At 51.3% G+C, this 23,276-nt stretch overlaps 6 protein-coding genes across 6 annotated transcripts; 2 read left to right on the forward strand and 4 right to left on the reverse strand.

The window, feature by feature from the left end:
- Window positions 1–77: 77 nt before the first annotated feature.
- N7498_000590 (putative RING finger domain protein) lies at window positions 78–1,304 on the reverse strand (the record flags this gene model as incomplete). Its single annotated transcript, XM_058447653.1, has 3 exons — window positions 78–406; window positions 461–719; window positions 768–1,304. 3 exons carry the CDS (start codon window positions 1,302–1,304, stop codon window positions 78–80), a joined length of 1,125 nt encoding a protein of 374 aa, XP_058313064.1.
- A 503-nt stretch (window positions 1,305–1,807) lies between these two features.
- Window positions 1,808–8,973, reverse strand: N7498_000591 (type I polyketide synthase; the record flags this gene model as incomplete). Its single annotated transcript, XM_058447654.1, has 6 exons — window positions 1,808–2,653; window positions 2,705–3,022; window positions 3,080–7,944; window positions 8,004–8,182; window positions 8,236–8,620; window positions 8,685–8,973. The coding sequence occupies 6 exons, from the start codon at window positions 8,971–8,973 to the stop codon at window positions 1,808–1,810; spliced, it is 6,882 nt and encodes a 2,293-aa protein (XP_058313065.1).
- A 609-nt stretch (window positions 8,974–9,582) lies between these two features.
- Window positions 9,583–10,522, forward strand: N7498_000592 (serine hydrolase FSH; the record flags this gene model as incomplete). The annotated part of the gene is made up of 4 exons (XM_058447655.1): window positions 9,583–9,624; window positions 9,678–10,007; window positions 10,062–10,160; window positions 10,223–10,522. The coding sequence occupies 4 exons, from the start codon at window positions 9,583–9,585 to the stop codon at window positions 10,520–10,522; spliced, it is 771 nt and encodes a 256-aa protein (XP_058313066.1).
- Window positions 10,523–11,047: 525 nt separating this feature from the next.
- Window positions 11,048–15,478, reverse strand: N7498_000593 (Arf family guanine nucleotide exchange factor SYT1; the record flags this gene model as incomplete). The annotated part of the gene is made up of 3 exons (XM_058447656.1): window positions 11,048–13,683; window positions 13,734–14,948; window positions 14,989–15,478. 3 exons carry the CDS (start codon window positions 15,476–15,478, stop codon window positions 11,048–11,050), a joined length of 4,341 nt encoding a protein of 1,446 aa, XP_058313067.1.
- Window positions 15,479–16,237: 759 nt separating this feature from the next.
- N7498_000594 (M14 family metallopeptidase) lies at window positions 16,238–17,933 on the forward strand (the record flags this gene model as incomplete). The annotated part of the gene is made up of 2 exons (XM_058447657.1): window positions 16,238–16,654; window positions 16,710–17,933. Exons 1-2 carry the CDS (start codon window positions 16,271–16,273, stop codon window positions 17,931–17,933), a joined length of 1,608 nt encoding a protein of 535 aa, XP_058313068.1. The 5' UTR covers window positions 16,238–16,270.
- Window positions 17,934–18,600: 667 nt separating this feature from the next.
- Window positions 18,601–20,376, reverse strand: N7498_000595 (uncharacterized protein; the record flags this gene model as incomplete). Its single annotated transcript, XM_058447658.1, has 5 exons — window positions 18,601–19,124; window positions 19,175–19,652; window positions 19,706–19,750; window positions 19,803–19,995; window positions 20,057–20,376. The coding sequence occupies 5 exons, from the start codon at window positions 20,374–20,376 to the stop codon at window positions 18,601–18,603; spliced, it is 1,560 nt and encodes a 519-aa protein (XP_058313069.1).
- Between the last annotated feature and the right edge of the window lie 2,900 nt (window positions 20,377–23,276).

Consider the following 23,276-nt stretch of genomic DNA (forward strand, 5'->3'; position numbering starts at 1 on the left):
TCTGGGCAGCATCATTCGGAATTCTTATTCCTACAATCCAAGGCCGTTGTCTTAGAATTATTTTTGCTTGCTTTTCTTCAGCATTGGAATGCCACGCCTTTCTTCGTAGCAACATTACCACCACCACCGGCGAATCCAGTCCCTTCGGAACTGATCGCCACCAGACCCGGTCGAACGGCGTCGTCTTTGGCCTTCTTTTTGGACTTCTTCTTGCCTCCATCGGCATCTGCTTTCTCTTCCCGTGGTGTGAGGTCCGTTTCGCAGACATAGCATAATACCTGGCCATGGAGTTCTGCCGACTTTTCTTGTTCCTCCTTCGAAGCGTGGGGGTCTGATGTATTATTGTGAGGGGCCATGAACTTCGTCACACATGGTGAGCAGATGACATGACCACAGGGTTTTGTGACTGTATAGAATATTAGCATGACTTCGACTGTTCACAAACTAGCCCAACACGTACGCATAGCCTTGAGACCATTGCTCAAATTCTTCTTGCAACTCGGGCAAACTCTGGCGACTGAACCATCCGAACCCTTCTCTTCCGTGAAATGCACATCGACCAACGACTTGAGCGAGTAGCCATGGCGATTCGTATCCGACGACCCGGGGCATATGGGAGTCAATTTGACATTCTTATTAGCAGCGATCTCATTCGGATCCGTAGCCGGCGTCAATGAGGGAACCCAGAAAGACGGAAGAGCAGACTTGCTAGACTCGGTCTGCTCAAGTTAGCGGGCAATTTATCAATTGCAAAGTGTATCACAAACCTTCTCCCGTTTCAGTTCGTTCTTCAACCTCTGCTGCTCATCACGAGCCACACGAGCCATCTCCTTCTCATCCAACTCAAAAACCTTTCTCCTCTTCCCATCAATTTCAACCTCTCGCGCCTTAAATGCAGCCAACGCCTCCGTCTCCTCGGCTTTCCTCTTCGTCCCCTTGGCCTCTAATCCCATGGAGACGAGCTCGAAATCATGTAACTCTTTCTTCCGCGCCTCTTCAAGTGTCCGCTCATCATCTTCCGCAAGGCGCTTCTTCGCATCCTCGCGTTCGCGCTCAAGGCGCTTAATCTCCTGGCGCTGCGCGAGGAGGTCATTGATTGCGCATTCGCGGCAGAAGAGGTCGCCGTTGGTTGCGCAGGCGACGACTGGTGGTCGGGCTGGTTGGAGGCAGAGGCGGCATGAGGCGAAGGGGAGGAAGGAGTCACGACCGATTACGCTGCGCTTGGTGCCCCATGTTGAGCGGAGAAGGCCGCGCTCGTAGGCTGTGAAGTGGGGGAGGGAAGTGTTGCGCTTTGAATGCGCCATGCTTGCTGGTGTTTTTGGAGCTTGGAGAATGTCGTAATGCTGGATGTCTTTGATGGGGCGGAATGAGGGGTGTGATTTCATTGGTGTCTTTCGTTGACCGCTTCCGTCACCGCTTGGTGATGGGCGCCTCCGATATCAGGCTAAAATGGTGCCTTGGCGCCTGATATATGCCTTGCCTTGTCTTCATCTGTTGGAGCGATCGAACTTCTTAGTAACATTCAAAAATTACTTCATGTAACGGGCAGCGCATTCGAGCGTTGTATATATAGATCATAATCAAGCAATGTTTCGTCTTCTTCCACCGATCTCCTTCAATTGCAACAAACTTCCCTCATCACCCTGATCTTTGATTCTGGAGTGCGAGTTTTCAAGGAGGCTCGTGTGATTGTTGTTTGAGTGTGGGTTTTATTGAATCGTGACTGCCTCTTGACCTTGGAGGTTGGTTTTATTCGAAATGCTTCCTTGATGTTTCGCGCCCACATGAAATGCAAATACTATACAGTTTACTTCTCCATTTGCTCCTTCCAAACACCACAAAGTCGTGTCTTCCGCAAAACCAATGAGGCCAGATCCTTTATACCACCACCCGTCAACAACTCCAACACTTGCAAGTGAGCTTGAAGCTCCTTGCCAATCCAGTTCCTCAGTTCAATCGCATTCAATGAATCCAATCCAGCTGCAGTGATGGAAGCCTTGGATTTTTGTGACCCAAGAACCTCAACAGGCACCATGAGAATGGCAGCTAGTTTCTCCTGCAAGCCAACCGTCACAATTTCCAGAACTTCTTCTAGAGAGGACGCTCGCTGGACCCTGTGCCCTATTTGAGCTTCTGTTGATGAGGAGGAGGCATTATCATTCGCTGCCTTGGCAAGTGCCGTATTTCGAAGATGTGAGAATTTGCCGTCAGAAGCCCAGTAGGGCAATGAAGATGAATCCTCGAAGTGTAATCCCGTGATGCATTGGGTGCCGGAATGACCTAGAATAGCTTGTTCTACCAAGGCCAGAACCTCCGCTTCATCCATGGCGTTGCCGGATAGGTTCCTCATGACCTGGGACTGCTTCTCTGCGTTTTCAGCCAAGTATCCGATATCCTCAACAGCAGCCAGGTTGAGAGATGATGCTGGCAGACCGTTTTGGCGGCGGTAGTGTGCTAGTGCGTCGAGATAGGTATTGGCACCGGCATATGCTGCTTGGCCTCTGTTGCCTACAACACCGGCGACCGAAGACAGCATGACGAAGAAGTCAAGTGGGATGTTGAGGAGAGCGTTGTGGAAGTTTGACGCGCCGTAGACCTTCGATCGAATCACTGCTTCGTAGTCTTCGAAAGTCATTTGCTCGAAGAGAACGTCCTGTAAATTGTTAGAATAAATAATGTCCACATAGAAAGGCATGTCACTCACTTTCAGCACCATGGCGGCGTGGATGAAACCTCGGATTGGAGGCATCGTCTTTTGCACCTCTTTGACAAGCATGTCAACAGCTACCTTATCTGCAACATCGCACTGCTTGATGTGCACCGAGGAACCAGATGTCTGGCTGTCGGAAATGAGTTGCTTCAGTTCATTGGTTGATGAACCAGTGCGAGACAGAAGAACAATGTTGCGCGCTCCACGATCGACCATTCGTTTGGTGATAGAGCGACCGATACCTCCAGTCCCACCAACGATCAAGTATGTGGCATCGCTCTCTAAAAGAGTAGAAGCCGGAGGATGTGTGGCCTTAATAAACGCAAAATTAGACGAGGCCGCGAAAAAAAATAACCCAAATGAACATACCTTGACCTGCTGGTTGACAATGTGATTCACAACAATCTTGCCAGGAGTTTTACCACTCTGTAGACTCCGCAGTGCAGTCTCAACTTCGCCAATGCCAACACTCGAAATGGGTCCAATGGGCTTGACAATCTTGTCATCAAGCAGACGCATAACTGCTTTCAACACACGGCTCATAATCTTCGGCCGCTCCGCAGCGAGAAGCGTCAGATCAACCGAACTGAAGGTACAATTCTGCTCAAACTTCGCCATCTCAAGCCTTGTGTTCGAAGTGATATCTCGTTTGCCAATCTCGATGAAACGCCCGAAAGAGGCCAAAGACTGCCACGACTCGCGCAAAAGATCTCCTGCCAGAGAGTTAATCACCACGTCGACACCCTTGCCACCTGTGGCTTCTCTAATAGCGGGGCCGAAGTCGGTGTCCCTGCTATAGAAAATGTGATCTTCCTGGATGCCATACGAGTCCACAAGAATTTGCTTCTTTTCGGTGCTGCCGACAGTTGCATAGATCTCAGCCCCAAGCATCTTGGCAAGTTGAATGGCTGCTTGGCCGACACCACCTGAAGCTGCGTGGATCAGGATACTTTCGCCGGGCTCTATGCGTGCAAGCTCGAAGAGAGCATAGTATGCGGTACTATAAACAACCGGGATTGATGCTGCAACGTCGAAGCCCATGTCGTCTGGAATCCGCGCAACGCTTGTTGCAGAGCAATGGGTGTACGTGCCATAGGCGCCCAGGGACATGGCGCACACGCGATCGCCAAGTTTCAAACCGGTGACACCAGACCCAAGGCGGGAAATAGTACCACTGCATTCGACGCCGAGGTAGGGACTGGCTACCTGGCCCATCGCAATGACGACATCTTTGAAGTTCATACCCGTGTAGGTGATTCTAATCTCGACCTCGTTATCCGCAAGAGGCAACTCGGGCTCGTCTTTCCAGTAGAGCGAATCCAAAGCGCCGAATGTGCCAACGGATACCTTGAGCCGACGGCCTGGCTGGTCGAAATCTTGTAGGTATGGGGCTGATGACTGCGTCTCGCGGAAAATGTCGAGATTCATCTTTTCTTGCTCCACGATGCGCGGGACACTGAGTTTTCCGTTCTGTTCTGTGAATTCATAGTCCACTGTTTCGTCTCCATTGGATGCAATGGAAGATACTTTGGAAGCGAGGAGAATGAGATGCGCCTGGTCAGCCGGGTCGAGCTCGGAGTGTGGATCAAGGTCTAGCGTGGCTGCCGAACTGTTCATTTCAGACCTCAATGTTCGCAGAAGTCCCTGGCTGATGTTTCTCCCTGGATAACTTGCAGATGAATATGCGCCTGACGTGACCCAGAGGACTGAGGAGCAGGTGAGCAAGAGCTTTTTGACCCGTTCGAAGACTTCGGGGGGCATTCCATAAAGAACGGGATAATCAAGTTCAGCGAGGCAGATGTATCGCGCTAATGGCTGGATTTCGATGTTGGAGAATGATTGTAGACGGGGTTTTGATCCAGACCGAAGGGCGATGATATTGACCAGCGCGGCCACGAGCGGATTTACTTCGACGTCGTTGGTAATGATGGTTATGGAAGCATCGTCATTGTCTGCCACTGGTGATGATATGTGTCCATTGATACCATTCACCTCCAAGCACTCGCCATTGACCTTCCGGGCAATTTCATTGGGTTGTTCCTTGAACTCGGAATTCTTCACTTGACGACCACAATCCAGAGACGCATTCTCAACATGACCGTTGATCTGCTTATCACTGTGGCCATTAATATGCTTTTCGTCTGTGTTATTGCCATTGGTACTGAGTACACAGTTATTGTGGTGGCCATTAAGGGTAACCCTCTCTTCGGAGGCCTTGGGAGTTCGGCTGCTCTGCTCATCGTCCCGGCACATAGGGGCGTGCTTCTGTTCGCCATCGAAGCCTGTGCCATTAGATACACTGCTATCTTCATTGGTGATTTGCAAAGGCTCCCATTGCAAATTGTAGCACAGGGATCGCGGGGCTTGATCACCTTCGGTTTCACCATTCACAGGCGTCATTCTGAAGCCGTTCAGTTTAACGACGGGCTCATCTCTATCAGAAGCCCAGGCATCGATAGAAAATTCCACTGGTCCAGCATTCGCAGGGTCAGGACATCCATGTGCCACCACCTGGACCATCTCACCGGGCTGGTTGGGAAGAGACGGGCTAACGTCCATCTCATGGATGGCAGAAGGCATATAGAGAGATCCCATTTTGCCACGGCCAGCTCCAAGGATTGCAAACGTGAGTTGAACAAAGAGATCTGCAAATGCTGGAGAGAGAATGGATGACGTCTCGTGTGCATATGGCATTCCTGATGCGGTATCGGGAACAGCAACACTGCAAGATGAGTACCCTGCATGGTATTGCAGATTGCCGTCGTCTTTATGCCTGAATGCTGAGCTGTAGCTGGCTCCGTGGCATTGAAGCTCCGTATAGAATTTCTCCACTGAAATTGAATCACCAGCGAGACTTTCAACCTTTTCTCTGCGAGCGAGAGCGCCCTGCAGTCGAGAATCATTCACCGGGTTTGCAAATCGATCTTTCTTGATGGCAATAAGACCGCGACAGTGTTCCTGCCAGCCACGACTTGAAGTCCATGATGATATGCGAAATTCATCCCAGTCATCCGAGTATGATCGAGTTCCTTCAGCGTATGCCTTCAAAGAAACATGGGTTTCATAATGGGCCCCGTCGTCAATAATCAACGCTTTGGAGGCTTGGATCTCCCGAAGACGGTATCCAGCAAGATCTTCCTTTTGTATCCCGCGGAGCTGGGCCCTCTGAGATGCTGCCTCGATGGCCATGCAGATGTATCCGACCAGCGGAAAAGTTGTCAAAGACTGCATCTTGTGGTCCCGAAGCCAGGGCACATCATCCGATGATAGAACGTTGCGCCAAGTGGGTTCAGAGTCGTTATATGAGTCTTCGAGTGCACCGAGAAGATCATGGCGAGCAAATGGTTTGAGGCGATGTTGTTTAGCTGTTCGCGAGTCGAACCAGTATTTGTGATCGGACCACGGATAGGGAGAAAAATCGGAAATGACAGCTGGCTTCTGCAAGCTACTATCTTTCTCATTGATGGCCTCAAATTTAAGGGCATGTCCATGAGTAAACAGATTACCGGCTAATTTGAGAGCTGCTGCGGTGGCATTCTCATTGCGAAGAAGCGAGGGGAAATATTTGACTTCGGATGCTGCCTTCTGGTTGATTCCTTTGAGGATTTGCTGGATAGGACCCTTGAGAGCGGAGTGAGGTCCTATTTCCACCACGGCATCTGGCATTGTGTCCATATAAAGGCCCTTCATGGCGGAAGAGAATCGAACTGGCTTGGTCAAATTCTCGACCCAGTAAGATGGGCCAAGAGACAAGGTCGAGTCTAGTTTGCCGCCCAGCAGCGAGGAGTAAAATTCGACGCCATCGATGGCCTTTGGACTGATGTGTTTAATGACAGACATGTACTCATCTTCAACAAGTTTCATGTGAGCAGAGTGGTAGGCGACGTCCACATGCAACTTGCGGTTAAACACGCCGCGAGCGTCTAGTTCACATGAAAGCCTATCCACATCGTCCTCGTCTCCAGAAATCGTGACAGAACTGGGTGAATTCTCGCATGCCACTGAGATTCCATTGAGGCCGAGCAGTTTGATCATCTTTCTTGCTTCTTGAGGGTCAATACCCGCAGCAAGCATTCCTCCGCGCAGGTCGGGGAAGTTACTGCTGATACTACTCGCGACTCGACCACGATAAAAGGCGATGGCCATGGCTTCCTCCAGGGTGATTGCACCGATAGCATAGGCAGCTGCGATTTCACCGCTGGAATGACCCGTCACCATGGAGGGTTGAACACCCCACGACGACAACAAGTCTGTGAGACCCAGTTGGACCGCCGTGCATATTGGCTGGGACATATGGGCTTTGCTCACGTTGGTGTCCTTTTTGCCTTTGGAAAGCTCCTCCAGTAAAGAAAAGCCCGCTCCGATTCGCTGGAGGTACGAATCTGCAGCTTTGAAAGTTGCTGCAAAGACAGAGTGGCTTGTCAAAAGTTCCCTTCCCATCTGCGGCCATTGAGCCCCTTGACCGGTGTAGACAAAGGCCAACTTAGGGGCCACCGATGTACGTTTAGGAAGAGAATCAGCATCGTTAAGGAGCGATGCAAGCTCGTCGCACGAAGACGCAGTGATTGCAATTCGCCATGGAAGATGCGTCCTTCGTTCACCGAGCGTATACACAATGTCTCGAATTAACCGCTTCTGGAATATCTCTGGGTGCCGCTCGAGATAGACTCCAAGTTGCGTTGCCATGCGCTTTGCTGGAGCTTCTTCGTTGGCGGACAAGACGAAGAGTCGCGGAACCTCCTCTCCTTGATTACCGTGATTTGTCTCGGCAATCGAAAAAGGTGGCTTCTCCAGAACAACATGAGCATTGGAGCCACCGAACCCGAAGTTGTTGATGCTCACGAACCGTTTGTTCTTAGGCCATGGTCGAATAGTCGTCGGGACTTTGATCTTGCCGTCAGCGAGCGGCACTGCGTCATTAGCCTTTTCGAAATTGGTGTTGGGCAGAACGAGGCCCTTTTTCAACATGAGGGATGCTTTGATGATCGAAACAATGCCGCTTGCGTTTTCCAGGTGGCCGAAGTTGGTTTTGATCGACCCCATGTACAGTGGCTGTCGCTTCGTGCGGCCAGAGCTGAAGACTCGATGGATGGTATTTGCTTCGATTGGATCGCCAACTTTCGTTCCGGTGCCATGGGCCTCTACAAAGCCGGTATCATCGGGCGAGATGCCCGCACGGCTGTAAACGTCGCGAATAAGTCTTTCCTGTGCTTCGCCGCTAGGATTTGTCATTCCTTCGATACCACGTTAGTTGAAGACGAAGACGTGACCGAAATGTTCGTGAATAACTCACCAACTGTCTTTCCATCCTGATTAACCCCCGAGTTCACAATGATGGAGTAAACCTCATCATTATCTTTGATCGCTTGATCCAGCGGCTTCAGGATGAGACAGCCAACACCCTCTCCACGTGCAAATCCAGAATTGGCGCGGTGATCAAAGGCATAGGTTTTTCCTTCGTCGTTGAATAGGCTTCAATGGTCCGTCAGTAAAGCCCCCTTCTCCATCGGTTTTATAGATCTTACCCAAGCATCGACATGGAGACGGAGACATCGGGTTCTAGATACAAATTGCACCCAGCAACAATTGCCGAATCGGACTCGCCGGCTCTTATACTCTGCACAGCTAAATGTAATGCCGACAGGCTGGAGGAACACGCTGTGTCAATGGCAAGAGAGGGTCCGCGAAGATCGAAATAGTACGAAATGCGCCCAGCCTGAATAGATTGATGGTTTCCCGTGGATTCAAACATAGGGATTTGGTCCAAATCTCGGAGAAGGCCCAATCGATAATCGGATGTTTTGGCGCCAACAAAGACACCCATGTTGCGGCCGGAAATCGAGTCCTTGGGGATGCCGGCGTTTTCGAGAGCTTCGTATGTACATTCTAAAAGCTGTCTTTGCTGCGGGTCTATAGCTCGTTAGAAACGAGAACAACCTTCAGTAATAAATAGAAGCTCTTGATAGCGACTTACCCATCGCCGTTGCCTCCTGTTTGGTGATCTGGAAAAACGGGGCGTCAAATTGGGAAAAGTCGTTGCTCATGAAATAGCCGCCCTTTTGGTTGAAACATCCTTTCTTCTGGGGGTTCGGATGATGGAAAATACCGCTGTTGAATCTTGCCTCGGGGTTGAGGCACCATCCATCCCGCGAACGAGAGATCAAGGTCCAGAAGTCATCCAGCGTCGAGACATTTCCCGAAAGACGGCACGACATGCCAACAATGGCTATGGGTGCCAATGGAGGCTTTCCTTCTGTCTCCATGATGAATAGTATGCACTGAGAGGAAAAAAAAGAGAAGGGAAATGGTTGAATATACGCAATTTGTGACCCCGGGCTGAGACATGAACGGGGGTTTAGTCCGCAGGGGCAGGAATCCAAGGATCAAGGACCGACTAGTTTCAAGAGATCAGATGAGCCCCAGGAGAGGAGGTAGCGGTACGTGAGGGCAGGGTCTGACGCTACAACTGCAAATACACGGAATGCCGCCATGCTTTACTTCATCGAGTCATGACTGGCTTGGCTAATCTACAGCGGCAAGAAAACGCGAGATCGATCACGTAGATAAATAAACATTCCCCGCAGAAATGCTTGGGCCTGGAATGGATAGGTTTTACTATTTATCCCTTCAGGATTAGGTGATTCGCCGCCCCCTAGCTTGACCACCCGTTCCTGCAGGCGAGGAAGATCAACGCCCCTTGGTTTCATCTCCTTCGCAGCGAATTATTTGTGGAGGATATTGGTTCTGCCCCGTGCCGAATCTGCGATAGCGGCGATCTGCATATGGCTCATGGTTCTCATTACTTATTCAAGTTTGTCCCACGAGAAAAAGGATCCCATCACTTTCCACCTGTATACACCAAACCCGCCACCATGACAATTCTCTGCCTCCACGGATCCTACGGTAGTGCCGGAGTAAGCTGACCCTTCACCACCCACCACAAATATCACGAATATCTTATTTCCAGAAATTCAAAATCCAACTCGGAACCCTAGTAGAAGCCGTCCAAAAGACCGACTCGGTTCAATTCAAATGGATCGACGGCGGCCACAACATTACGCCGCCAGACAATTTCGCCAATTATTTTGGAACACCACCGTACTACCGATTTTTCGCATTCGACGGTGTCAGCGCCTTGGATACCATCGTCACGAAGATCCGAGATTTTCCCACGGGGATGACAGCCGAAGACACGATCCGGAAATTGATCAACGAGGAAGCCTTGGCCAAGTTGGATACGATTCAGTCTACTCTGGATAGGATTTTCAAAATCATAGATGAGGATCCGTCGATTGATGTAAGGCCTGTGACAAGCTTTCTGTAAGCCTTGTACTGAAATTATGTTCGATAGGGCTTGATTGGATACTCCGAAGGGGCTACTCTAGCAGCCACTTTGATCATGGAAGAGCGTAGGCGATCCGAGGAAGAAGGCCGCCCGCGACGTATTAACGTGAGTCATGGGTTATGAAGAGCTTCATCATCGATATCTGCGACTGACTTTGATTTCCGTAGCATGCGGTCTTCCTAGCGGGATGGCCGCCTCTACGTCTTTCCCCATCCACAAACTCTGTTGGTTGCGTCCTTGCGGATGAGTGTGAGGATTTAATCGATGTACCGACATGCCACATTATCGGATGCAAAGATCCATATATCCATGGAGCTATGGCACTGTTCGGCGTGTGCGATGACGACACGGCGGTTCTCTTTGACCATGGCAGCGGGCATACAGTGCCTCGGGATGCTCAGACCATTCAGGAATTGGCGGAGGTCATTAAGGGTGTGAGGCAGCAAGGGAAGAAGTGTGGCTGGTAGACGGCAATCCCGGGAGAATACAAACATACAGCGGTGCTTCAGCGGATTTTCCGTCTTTTTGTTGACCCTGTATGTGCCAATGTGGTGGTTGGTTGGCCCTCCTCCGAAAGTGGAATATACATGTAGCTCGCACCTCAAGGCCCTTGTAACTCTATTCACATGTGATAATGTTCTACAACACATATCAATCTCTACTCAAGAAAAATACCGAATCATAAGCTTTTGCCTAACACGGCCTAAAAGTGTCGTGTGGGGGGTAAATCCATATGCCGAACGCACACCCAGATGATAAGACAGAATCGCAGAAACATCACACCATATGCTTGCCACAGATGCCCAAACCGAAACCATCGTAAACCTGAGATAGACCAGTTTAGGCCATCAAATGCAAAGGAACCCAAAGGGAAACAGGCAAGAGTTGGAAATGGGGTATAATATTCGTAAAAGAAATGGCAGATCGAAGAGATTCAGGCTATACAAGTGGTCGAACAAGACACAGACATAAAATGGAAGAGGAGGGAGGAATCATGCGCCGACGGCTTGTTGGCGCAGGTTCTCGGATGAGGGGGTGTCGACGGCTCGCTGTTCGTTGAGGGAGGAGGAAGATGGTGATGGGGTGGTTCGATCGTTGCTTGGGGTTGTGAGATGGCCGTTATGGATTACGGAGCCGGACCCGGAGGCGGAGGTAGAGCGAGGCATGCTCTCGTTCTCGACAGGTTGTTCTGGTACTGCGTCCGGGCCAATGTCCGGCGTTAAGGGAGACAGGGTGCTTGAAGGGTCGCCGAGGTCTTCATGGGCGTCCTTGAAAAACTCGATTGGCTCATCGTCACTGCGAAGGCTGATGCCCGTGGTTGTGCTTATGCTGCGGACGGAGTGAGGCCGGCTTCCAGGGTAGCTATCCAAAGTCATCGGGTCGGTACTGCCGAGTATAGAAGGCTCCGAAGCCCGTGGTTCCTCATGCGGAGTGGGCTTTCGAAGTTTGAACCGTTCCTCAGGAGGCATGTTCTGCCACTCGGAGCCAAAGGTCACGATGGAAGCCTTCTTCCCGTGAACGGTGAAGCGGGGTGACTTGCGAGACAAGACTTCGCTTTCAGCCATGCTCTCATCGTCTTCAAGAGGACCAATACTAGACAATGATCCTCGGTTTTTCTTACTGGACCGCGAATGATGGCGATGCACATTATGTGGCTCGCGAAGGGTGCGATGAAGACTGCGTCGTACTCGACTCGGCTTGTGGTCACCCTGAGACACCTCTGAGGTCTCGTCTGGGACGTTATCGGCGCCTGATTCAGGCACAGTGGTTGGCTGTGCCTTTGGCGGGGGCGAGCCACTGATGTCCAAAAGGCCCGTCTCTCTGAGAAACCGCTCCTCGCCCTCGTCATAACTTGCGGGAGAGGTGATTTTCGATGCCCGAGAGCCGAGACTAGCGCCATCAAACCTGCTACCGCGACTAAGCACCGAGGCTTCACGCTCCAACTGAGCCGCCTGCGTCTCGGATCCGCCCTGTTCGGGAACAACAGCGATGGAAAGAGGCCGTCCAACGCGGCCAAAGTCAGAAGACGTGGTTGAGCCCGGGATACTTGGGCGGCGCATTTCATCATTCGAGGGCTGCTTGAGAAGGCTAGGCTCGGAGGGGCGATCGGTAGATGCTGAGGTTTGCTCGTTGGCGTCGTGACTAGAAGCCGTGCGCACAACACTAGGCACACGATGCACGCTAGGGTCAGACGTGACTGAAGGTCCCGACGGAGAGGCCAGTCGCGCTGGACCCGAAGAAGCAATTGTCTGATCAGCAACTGACCCTATTCGCCCCTCGGCCAGGCTCTCAACTTCCCCAAGATCCCGGAGAAGAACCTCACGGTAACACTTGTTGCGCGAGATATCCTGTCGGATCCACTTGAGCTTTGCTGCCATGCGCCCAGCAGCCATAATCACTCCCTCTCGAGCACGGGGATGAACCGGGGCTAAGATTTGCAGGTGACGCGCATTGCGCAGGACATCATCAAGCTGCTTCTGAGTCACAAACAGCTTCTCGTTTTGCTCACGGATTTTCTGGCTCATCAACTCGCGGCGGGCGGCGACGAACTCGGCCACAATGTCAGTGTCGATAGAAGGCGAGTAAGGCTCTCTGTCGGCTGACTCGAGCGATCTTAGTGAGGAGTCAGATCCCATTCGCTGACTTCTGCGGTACCGTTGGCCTTCATAATTTGTAGCAATCATGCCTTTGGTGCGAACACCGGTGGTTCTGAATGCGGCAGCGTAGTTGAGCTTGGATATCCAGTCATTCATCTCAGGCTCTGATGAGGCAAGGAAGACCTCTTCCAACGCATTGTGCCGAACAAACGAGAACGCGTGTTTGTGTTTCTTGTAGCTTTCATCCAGCAAGGCTACTGCATCGTTGGTCGACATGATAGCATCCGGCTTAAAGTCGGCAAGAGGCGGCCGGAAGACCAATGTACCACGTCGTTCATTCTTCACGTAAGCGTCATGCTGTGCCATCAGAGAACGTACCCATGTGACGTTGCGGAAGAAGTAGAGCTGGGAGAAGGTAAGGATCGCTCCCCATTCCGCCCACGGCGACCGGGCTCTTTTCTTCTTGGGGTCTTTTCGCCAAAGCAAGCCAACCTTGGCAACCTTGATGTCTACCAGACCAGGATTCGATTCAGCTGGATTGTTCAGGCTTGTCTGCATGAATGCATCCGGTCGGGAACGCAGAGACACGATCTGTAAAATGCCAGATTTGGTAAAGGCTTGGTGGAGATCCTCCATATCCGGGGGCCCGGAAGTCCCAAAATGATTGTATGTATCATCAAGGTCCATGACTTCCTTCAGGCTTGGCCGCAGGGTGTCGACCTTGTTCTCCATGATGAGGGTGTACGGATCAACAGGCTCTCGTGCCATGCGTGATAAATGTTCCGAGCTAGCAGTCTTGAAGAGGGCGCGGCGAGGTTTTGCCAGCTGGCGATCACGCAGGTTGGCGTCTTCGACATGGATGAAGGGGGTGTATGAGATGTTCTCGTAAAAGCACTCTAGGATGGCTTCAGCAATACCTTCACCACGTGTATTCTTGACGTAGTCAGGCTTTTGCATCTTCCGCTTGTTATTCTTGTTGAACACATCCGTATGCAAGATAAGAATTGAAAATGCAATAAAGTATGCTTGATCTGGGACGTTGTTAGACCCGAGTAATAAAGGGGGATGGAACTGGTCTTACCGGAAGAGGCAAAAATGCCCGGGTTGCATTCGTGATACCGGTCAGCAAAGGATTGCAGAAACCTGTCTATCTGCTGGGTTTCTTTCGGCAGTTCTACCTCCATCAAAAGCTTGCGAATTGCCATGTCGATGGGGTCACCAAAGTATGAAAATGATCTCATGTACTTTCGCAGGGTAACTTTGTAGAATTCATCATCCGATTGAGCCAGGATGCCGCCAATCACGCCCCGTGGGAGATTCTCCTCCAGCTTCGTCAAATAGCTCGCTGGAGTATCGTCTTCATCTCGCGAAGGAATTGGAGGGAGGTCGGGCTTAACGGGTGTTCCCGAACCGCCTACCGCCGGAGAGCCATGACGAGGGATTGGTGGTTCTGAGTTCTGCCTCAATCGTTGTGAGATATTGAAAATGTCACCGAAACTCTTCCGACCACTGGTAGAAGTGGAGGTGCGCCCGGATGATGCCATATATGGTGCTGGAGACAAGTCTTCTTGGTTCTCGGCCAATGATCCCATCGTGGACGATCTGCCTCGACCTCCTTTGTGGGAGGGATTGGACCGTACAGAGCGGGCCGAGTTTGTCGAATCATTCCGAAGCAGCGGCGGTGCGCCTGATGCAGGCAACCCTACTGAAGAGCGAGACGGCGAGGGCAGAGGTGAAACCTGATCGGCGTCATCAGAGTCTTGTGATTTCGGAGTGTCGGCCGGTGGGAACTTGGGCGCGTTGTCCAGTGCACGGCTCACGGGAGTTGGCTTGGGTGGTAAAGGAAATAGAGGGCTTCGGTTTCGCTTCAAACGTGGCAGGCGGAACCGCTTGTTGTTTGGTATAGACCCTTGGCCCTCGCGAGGGGAATTCGTTCGAAATGTCTGGTCCCCATAGCTCTGATCTGACCGCGAGGACTCGGAGAATCGCGGATCAGTAACTGACGAGCGATGCGAATCGTTCAGTTGATCTCGGCTGCCATTTTGTCGTGATGTTGTAGAAAGCCGCCCAGGCTGCTCCGGAGCAGTTTGGAACGTCGAAAGGGTGGATTCGGCGATTTGTGAGTCTGTAGATCCCTGATTCTTCCGCGCGGGTTTCGTTCTAGGACTGTCGACTGAGCTTCGGGACAATTCCTCCATGGAGCGTTTTCGTAAGGGTAGAAGGCCGAGCTTGCTTCGCTGTTTAACAGGTTGATCGAGTTCGTTGCTGGTAGGGGCGGTGGTGATAATTGTGGGAGCTGTGAATTGAGAGCTGTCAGCAAGCACTAAAAGATGGACTCGTGAAACTGATAAGGGCCATTCCCGGAGCATCCAACCACGGTACAACGGTAGGGAGCGTGTCAATTGTTGAGCGTCCACTTACGAGGAAGAGAAGGCACAGGGGGGTGTCCTGGGCAGCCTTGGCATAGCTTTTGGATAGCTGAGGATCTGAAGCATGCCGTAGTCTCATAAAGCTGAAGCGATTCCTGCGAAGACTCGGCGTATCCACAGATAACCTTGTCGGCGGCCCAGCGAAGTCCGTCCGAGCTATAGCATGGCCCGGCTCCGTATCTGCGAGAGCGTCATCCCCCGGTGTGGGATTCAGGGCTTCCTCGGATGAAATATCGAGCCCGGTCGAGCGAGGCAAGGCTTCCGAGCATCTGGGTTCGGTCTCAGGCGGAGAGGGACGAGGGAGGTGCTCGCTGTGACGGGCCTGCGTTTGCGGTTCCATAGTGCTTTGACGTTTGGAGCTGCCATCGGCGACGAGTCGCAGGCCTTTCCAATGCATGGCTGCGAGACACAGATCTGATCAGACCCATGCGTGGCCGGCAGCGGATCAGAAGGGGCAGAAAGACTTGAGAAGGATGTTTCTAAAGGCAGGACATGGCGACGTCGAGTGTTCCAGAACGCGGTGGGTGGAGTTGGAGTGCGTCCGTCGTCAGCTCGCGAAAAAGGGGAACGCGGAAAGGGAGGGGCGCTCGGGGTTCCGCGCCACTTCAGGAGATTTGTAGTTAATGAACAGTATTGAGATCTCAAACGATCAGACAGATAAAATGGGGAGGAGGGGTAAAGGCAAACGAGTTCGTAGTGCCCTGAGCGCGGCTGAGAACGGGGTTGGAAGTTGGGAGGAACAGGATCCTAGACAGGATTCTAGACCCGGGGCTCTCAAGGGTCTCGCGATGTTTCTATTTCGGTCTGTTTCACGGTCTTTCTACTCCGGTAGGCTGGGTCATTACTAGCGAGTCCCGAAGTAGTGTCTACACATGCTATACATGCTTTTTCTATTCGGGAAAAGTCAATTCTATGACAGCCTCGCCGTGAGGCAACTGGATCCGGCAGAGAGACACCTGGACTGGACCGCGCGTACAACGGAAACCAAGGCGGATCAGATGTGACTTCTAGAAGGAAAAAGCAACCACTGACGTAGAGTGCATAGAAGAGTCCACTCGGGATAGAAAGGTGGAATCACCCACACTAGCATCGGAGGCTGCGAGTCAATGAGGCGGCTTCTTACGTAGCTCCTTTCCCCTCTTTCGTAGCTGGGCCTCAACTGCTTCCACATCACTGCGCTTTCACCGCGATGCGGTTCTTACCTGCTTTCCTGGTCTTGTCGACCTTCTTGTCATCCTCGTTTGCCATTCCTGCCGGTTCCAGCATCACTCCGCCGCCGCCGCTCCAACCCGTCAGTCTTCTGCCCCAGTCCCCAGACCCGCGCCGCCCGTGGACCCGGCTCCGCGACTGGGTAATTGAATCGGTCTGGGGAATCGGCCACTCGCAATGTCATCATAAACATGCAGGACCGCCTGCCACTGTCTGGGATCGCTACGAGACCGATGTGGTTCTCCGCTTTCATCTGCGTCATCCTGACGAGGCAGCAGCCCTGGCCTCGGCATCGCAAGTGCTCGTCTTGGATGTCTGGGCCATCACTGCAGAATTCGTGGACATTAGGCTCTCAGAGGATATGGTACGCTGAATCACTATCTCAACCTGACGACTCTGGCTAATCGGTTGATTCACAGATCCCGTCGCTCCTTGACCTGCTCCCCGTCTCGCTCCGGACAGCCCATACTCCCTTGATGGACGACCTCGTTGACATGATCTATGCCACCTACCCGAATCGCCCTCGTACTGGACTTGGACATGATCATGCGTTCGGATCCGATGGAAGACGGACATCCGCCGTGGGCGACGTCTTCTTCCTCGACTACCAGCCGCTGTCGGTCATTGTGCAATGGATGCGCTTGATGGCGTCCATGTTCTCGTCACATACCCGTTTTACTAGTATCGGAGTATCATACGAGGGTCGTCAGATCCCGGCGCTGCGGATCGGCGCAGCCCCCTCGCAATTTGAACCGTCTCAGCCTCGCAAGACCATCGTGATAGTCGGTGGCCTCCATGCGCGAGAATGGATCAGCACGTCTACGGTTCTGTATGTCGCCTACAGCCTTATCACCGAGTACGGCCAATCAAGCGCTGTGACTCGGTTGCTGAACGAGTATGACTGGGTTCTGATCCCAACCCTTAACCCGGACGGTTATGTCTACTCATGGGAGGTTGATCGCCTTTGGCGCAAGAATCGACAGCCGACCGGCCTGTCAATCTGCCGTGGAGTCGATCTTGATCGGGCGTGGGACTTTGAATGGGATGGTGAATCGACTCGCTCCAATCCGTGCTCGGAGAACTACGCCGGCACAGAGCCCTTTGATGCGCTTGAGTCCCAGCGACTGGCACACTGGGCACAGAATGAGACCGAGAGTGGCCGAGCGGATATCGTCGGCTTCTTGGACCTGCACTCGTACTCTCAGCAGATCTTGTATCCCTATTCGTACAGTTGCGAGTCGATTCCTCCCACCCTGGAAAGCCTCGAGGAACTGGCTCTCGGTCTGTCAAAGGCAATCCGGCAGAGCTCGCGTGAGTCATACGACGTGACCTCTGCCTGCGAAGGTATCCTCACTTCGGGAGCAGCTTCCAGTATGACTGCGGGCGGCAGTGCACTAGACTGGTTCTATCACAAGCTGCATGCCACCTATTCGTACCAGATCAAGCTGCGCGACCGTGGCATCTATGGCTTCCTTCTTCCCTCGGAGCATATTGTTCCCACCGGCCAGGAGATCTTCCATGCCGTGTTGACGTTTGGAAGGTTTGTCTGGGGTGAGGACATCAGGGATATGGACTCTTCCGACGTACAAACCCCAATGGGCGATCAAAAGCCGCTGTCTGATGTATATGATTTCACTTCATGATCGGGCATCTGACAACTTGCATAACTGTTTCCATGTGGCGTTTGGGGTTTGGGTTGCTTGAAATATCAGAAGTTTCTGTACATATTGGCTATGAACGTGAAATGTTCTAATGCACGAATCATGACGAAAATATCAATGCAATGTGACAAGCATATATGTTTCGTTACAACAATCATAAACTAGTGGTAAGAATCCAGTATTTGCAATGGCTAAGCCTTTCCAGGCGTGTATTTCTATCGTTAGCTTTAGGAAACATTCTACCTCAGAGGCCTGACGATTGATATCCCTCGCCAAACCAAAGATATCAGACCAACCATCCGATTAATCAAGCACCAATCAATCAATCAATCAATCAATCAATCAAAATTCAATTAACCCGATGGAGCCTAACTAGTTGCGTCAAGGCTATGCAGGCGCTTCGTCCAAACCGAACCAGAACTTGGTGTCCTGAACTCCAAACCGCAGAATAAGTCTCTATACAAAGGAGAACTGGCCACTGATTGGCCAGTACAGTAATGAATGTACATAAGTAAATGAACCCAAAGCCCACAGATCCCACAAATCCCCTTGGTTCATCTGTCTTTCCTCCTCCAGTATCTCGTCTCTGCCGTTTCGGCCCTCTCACTCCGCGATTAATCATGCATCACTCGCCTTGACTTACCCTCAATCAAACAGTCTTGAACACAGCAGGACCCGCCCAAAGACGCAATCTCTTCCCCCAAAGCTGCAAACCCAACACAATCAAGAAAGCCGCGCCGACGATGCCACACATAGTCCCAAATTGGCGAATAGTACCGTATTTCTCCTCCCACTCGACCATGAAATAAGACACAATAACTCCCCCAAGAATGCGTCCAAAGTTCACCCACGCAGCAACTTCTCCACTTGCCTCGGGGTATCCATCCAAGACGTACGAGTTGACGGCAACGGTGACAATCATGGTTCCAAACACGTACAAGCCCCATCCCAGGGCCGCGAGCATGTAATGATAGTGTCGCTCGAGGGCAAAGCCCATCAGGATCAAACCGGACGCCATGAATGGCAGGGATACCCAGCTGGCCCAGAGACGAGCTTCGGGCTCGAGGCGCCCGCCGTTGCGCTTAGCGGAGACCTTGGCGATGAGGTCGTGGAGCCAGTGACCGGTGATTTCGCCCAAGATGGCTGCGATGACGGGAGTGAAATAGAAGAAGCCTGTGGAAATATCAGTATAGCAATCCCACAATTCCAAGGGTGAAGCGTACCGATTTGCTTAGCCTGGAAACCATAAATGGGCCCCAGAAGAATAGCCAGCGTGGTATTGATGCCAACCACCCACGCGAAGCTCAACATATAGTAAATACACGCCAGAATCACAACGGGCTTGCAGATGATAACGAGCGGTCGCATCACCGCATCCTTGACCGAGTTCCTCATATAATTCGTCCGCCTCTGCTGGATACCGAGCATCCGCTGCCAGCGCGGGGCATTGGGATAGAGCTCGGGCTGTCCGGTTTTGCGATCGTAGTAGGTCTCATCAACGAAGAGGATAATGGCGATCAGACACAGTCCTGTCTCAATGGCGTAGACGCCGAATGCCCATTGCCAGATTTGGGTGCTGACGATGAATGCTGCGAGGAGAGGGCCTAGGTAAGGAGATACGATGATGAATCCGGACCAGATGTTGATTTTGCGGGCGTGTTCGTGGAAGAAGAACATGTCTTTGATGTACATGAGACCGCCCTGTTGGTGGTTAGTATGGGACAGCGGTAGGTATTGGAGAGCGGAGGGCTTACACCTTGCGCAACAGTTGAAAAGAGCCCGTTGAGGATACGAGCAGCCTATTGCAGGTTAGAAAAAACAAAGGGGTATATCAAGCCGGGAAGCAATTACCATGAAAGACTCGAAGCTTTGCGCGGCGGCACACCAAATAGCCGTTGCAACAGCCAGCACAATGAACCAGAACAGAACAGGATAACGCCCAAAGTAGGCAGCGAATGCCACGATGATAGGGCCACCAACACCCAGCATGAAGACATTACCGACCTGAGAATGGTTGACAACATTTGGGTCCATATGCCATTCTCTGGATAGAGTCGAGACCATCAGCGGGAGAGTCAACCTTGAGATTCGTGACAAGTACTTACGCTCCTTGGGCTAACAACGTCACGGCGCCTGTAGCGCTACCGTAGTCCGGTAACAATGCCGTGCACGAAATGATGATAAGAATCAGGTGCTTGCGGAACCAACTCCAATTGAGAGGATCATTGGGCGAATCGCTCGGCTGCGGGATAAGAATCGTCTGTCCGTCGGCGGTCGTCTTCAGACCACGCTCATGGGCCAACGAAGCATCATTGAGGACATATCCTTCGCGCTCACCGGCTGCTTCCAACTCGTCGATAGCATGAGGCTTCTTGTCGTCGTAGACCTCGTCCACTGGCACGTGATGGGGCTTTTCAGGGTCCATTGTCGAGTACGCAAACGCCTTAGCTGGCGAGAAGAATAGGGAAGCACCGAACTTAAATGGAAAGAAATGGTGGATTCGAAGTTAAAAATTAATATACATTGGAAATGCAGGTGAAAACCTTGTGTGCGCTCGAGCTCTTTGTACTGCTAGGAGATTTAGCCCACGGTGGCGCTGTATGGAAAGACACGCATCCACGTAGTGAGCAGCGGCTCGAATCGGAATTGACTCCTCATGGCCTATGATCTTCTTGATAAATCCCGCAGCAGTATGTACAGAAAATCTGGTGGATATTCGGACCCTCATTCGCCGGGCTCTTTGCGCACGGTGCACAATGGTTGTGGGGAGGGTACGGAGATTTGGAAGCGTTTGGTTCGCCCATGATAGCCATGTGGAGACCGAACGCGGGTTGACTGGTGCCAAAGTGAGCCCCACGGTGTCGATCTGGAACTATTTGGTTTTAGGGGGTTCTAGATGTACTGTAGGGCCGGAGCCATTAACCCTCCTCGGTTAAGGGTGATGTAACGCCGGGTATAGCTGTTTATCCTCGCTGATATCGAGTGGATCTTCGGCCGTTGGAAAAGTTCCTGGATGTTTAGATATTTGCGCCTGTTGCTTGAGCGAAGACCGCTCAAATTTCTGTGTTGATCTCTTCTACCCGCGGATACTATTGGCCCGCTAGAAAGATAGTCATTGATAGATCACGGCCCTTCCATGAATTTCAAGGTTGTGGCCCGTTGATCATAACTTAAAATCTCAGTCGTATGGTAACCTCGGACAACCTTTGCCACTAAATTCATCCTTGACTCACAGGTGCTCTAGAAGGTCTCTCGAAATACGTTCGCCTGATCCAAGCCATAAAGCCTAATCCAATGAGGCTTAGGGGGCTGAGCTATGTAGCACCTGGCGTTCTTGCGTGATGGGAGCAAGTCCTGAAATTTTCATATTTCGCAAGTATTTGATGGACGAAGGTTTGCTTCCATTACTGCGTGGCAAGTGATCAGTAACTCTGAGGTGTAAAACCAAAAACAAGTTTTGAAAACACAAAGATCTGAACCGGCCCCCGGGCGCAAGGGACACGCACGCATGCATAATCTGATCGATACATGCAGAATATTGCCGATAGCTGAAGCCGAGCCAATTGCAAGTGCAATTCCCTAGAAACATGGGAGAAAACTAAACGTCTGATATGTGGTTTGGCTGTAAAGGAATACTCAGCTCCAAGGTGTGGCGGATGTGGTCTTTAAAACCTTCCGTACAGATGGTGGGGTCTTCCCCTGGCGATGAACATTGTTCCCTCCTCGCCATGGTTCGTTTCACTATGTTCACCAAAGAAAGGCTTCTCCCAGTGGATCTCACTGTAAATCAAAAAAAAACACTGCTACTATCGCCAGAATACCAGCGACTCTGCTTCAATACGACGCCTTCAGACTTGCAGTACCGCAACTTACTCGAAGTCTTTCACAGAATTTTTTGCAAGATGCAAGAATTTCTTCTTCATGCACCCAGTGCGGAAGCCTCGTTCTGACAGTTGATCTTAGGGCTCGCAGGTTTTTCCAGCTACCGAGTGAGGTGAGAGAGATAACAAGAGGTTATTCAGGCTTTGACACGGAACCCGGTCGCGGGAAAACTCCAATCCCAAAAGAAAGTGTTTATTTCTTTCGAAAGGTACACCAAGAAGGCGAAAATTGTCTTCCACCCCCTTCAAATTTCCAATGTTCTATGACAAATTTAGACTGAGTGAGTTGCTCTGCACTTCACTAAGGTTATGATCCCGAAACTAGTTTTCCCCAAGGAATGGTCGAAGCTAGCGGGCCAGCTGTTTAGCCAATTGTCTACCATGGTTGAATCAGCAGAGCCTTTAACCGGAACACCTTCTTTAGACTATGAATCCCTGGGTGTACGGAGTACACTTCTACGACTCTCCGAAACTGATTTCTGATAGGACCCACTTCAACCCACATGGACAGTGAGACATTGAAAATTTTGATCCGAGCTAGCGGGGAATCCGACGGGGTGGGTATTGCCAACGAACCAGGTTGACAGCGAGGGCATATCACTTGAGGCCTGTTTCATTACCATTCCTGCAGTGCCAGATGAAGTTATCGTGCTGGCAGGAATTCGATTACAGCGCCTTCTAGGAAAAGGTAAAGCCCGTGCTTGCGTCCACAGAGTTCGTGGTCCTACAAAGACGGAAATTACCCCTATTGCAAACGAGAGACTAAGCTTTGCGGTCTTCTGTGGACCCTCGGTTATAAAAATGAAAAATAAATGAAAAATAAATACAACCTTGGATGACCAAGCTTGATTGAAGTGGGCAAGAACGACTCTTAACGGTTCTCAGGGGCCGAGGTTTCACCCAGATCTCACTAGAGGGAAACTTTAAATTAATTGGGAAACGCCGATATGTCTCACTTCTACAAATATTGTTCTAGAAAAAAGGGGGTAGAGGAAGAGACAAGTGAGAGGAGAAATAGGAATTAATGGTATTGTTGCAGGCGTGCCAGAAAGGCAGACCTTGAGGGACTATGAGGTAGATGAGTCATGTCTATAGTGACATTCGAAGACACTGAAAAGGGAAGTTCCGTCAGGGACAAGGTGACGCTGAGCTGTCTTGTCATTACCTTAGGCAGCATCATGGACACCAACTCGTCCTTGTTTACTGCGGTCTCCGGTCTACATGTAGTATCTTAAGGTGGGCTGGCCTGTTCTCCAAGGCACTCACCTCATCTTCCGACATATGATTTCTGTCTCTTCGCAGTCTCCGTCTCGTAGATACATCATCCGTCTAAGAACCACGTCTTTCCTCTTCATGATCCGGCTGCCCATGATAAAATCCAAATGCGAGGAAGGGGAAGGTGAATGAAAAAGGCCTGGAGATTTGATACTCATTTTGCCACTTC

Source organism: Penicillium cinerascens (genome assembly GCF_028974065.1).
Source record: "Penicillium cinerascens strain IBT 15544 chromosome Unknown contig_16_segment0_segment0, whole genome shotgun sequence".
Lineage (NCBI taxonomy): Eukaryota > Fungi > Ascomycota > Eurotiomycetes > Eurotiales > Aspergillaceae > Penicillium > Penicillium cinerascens.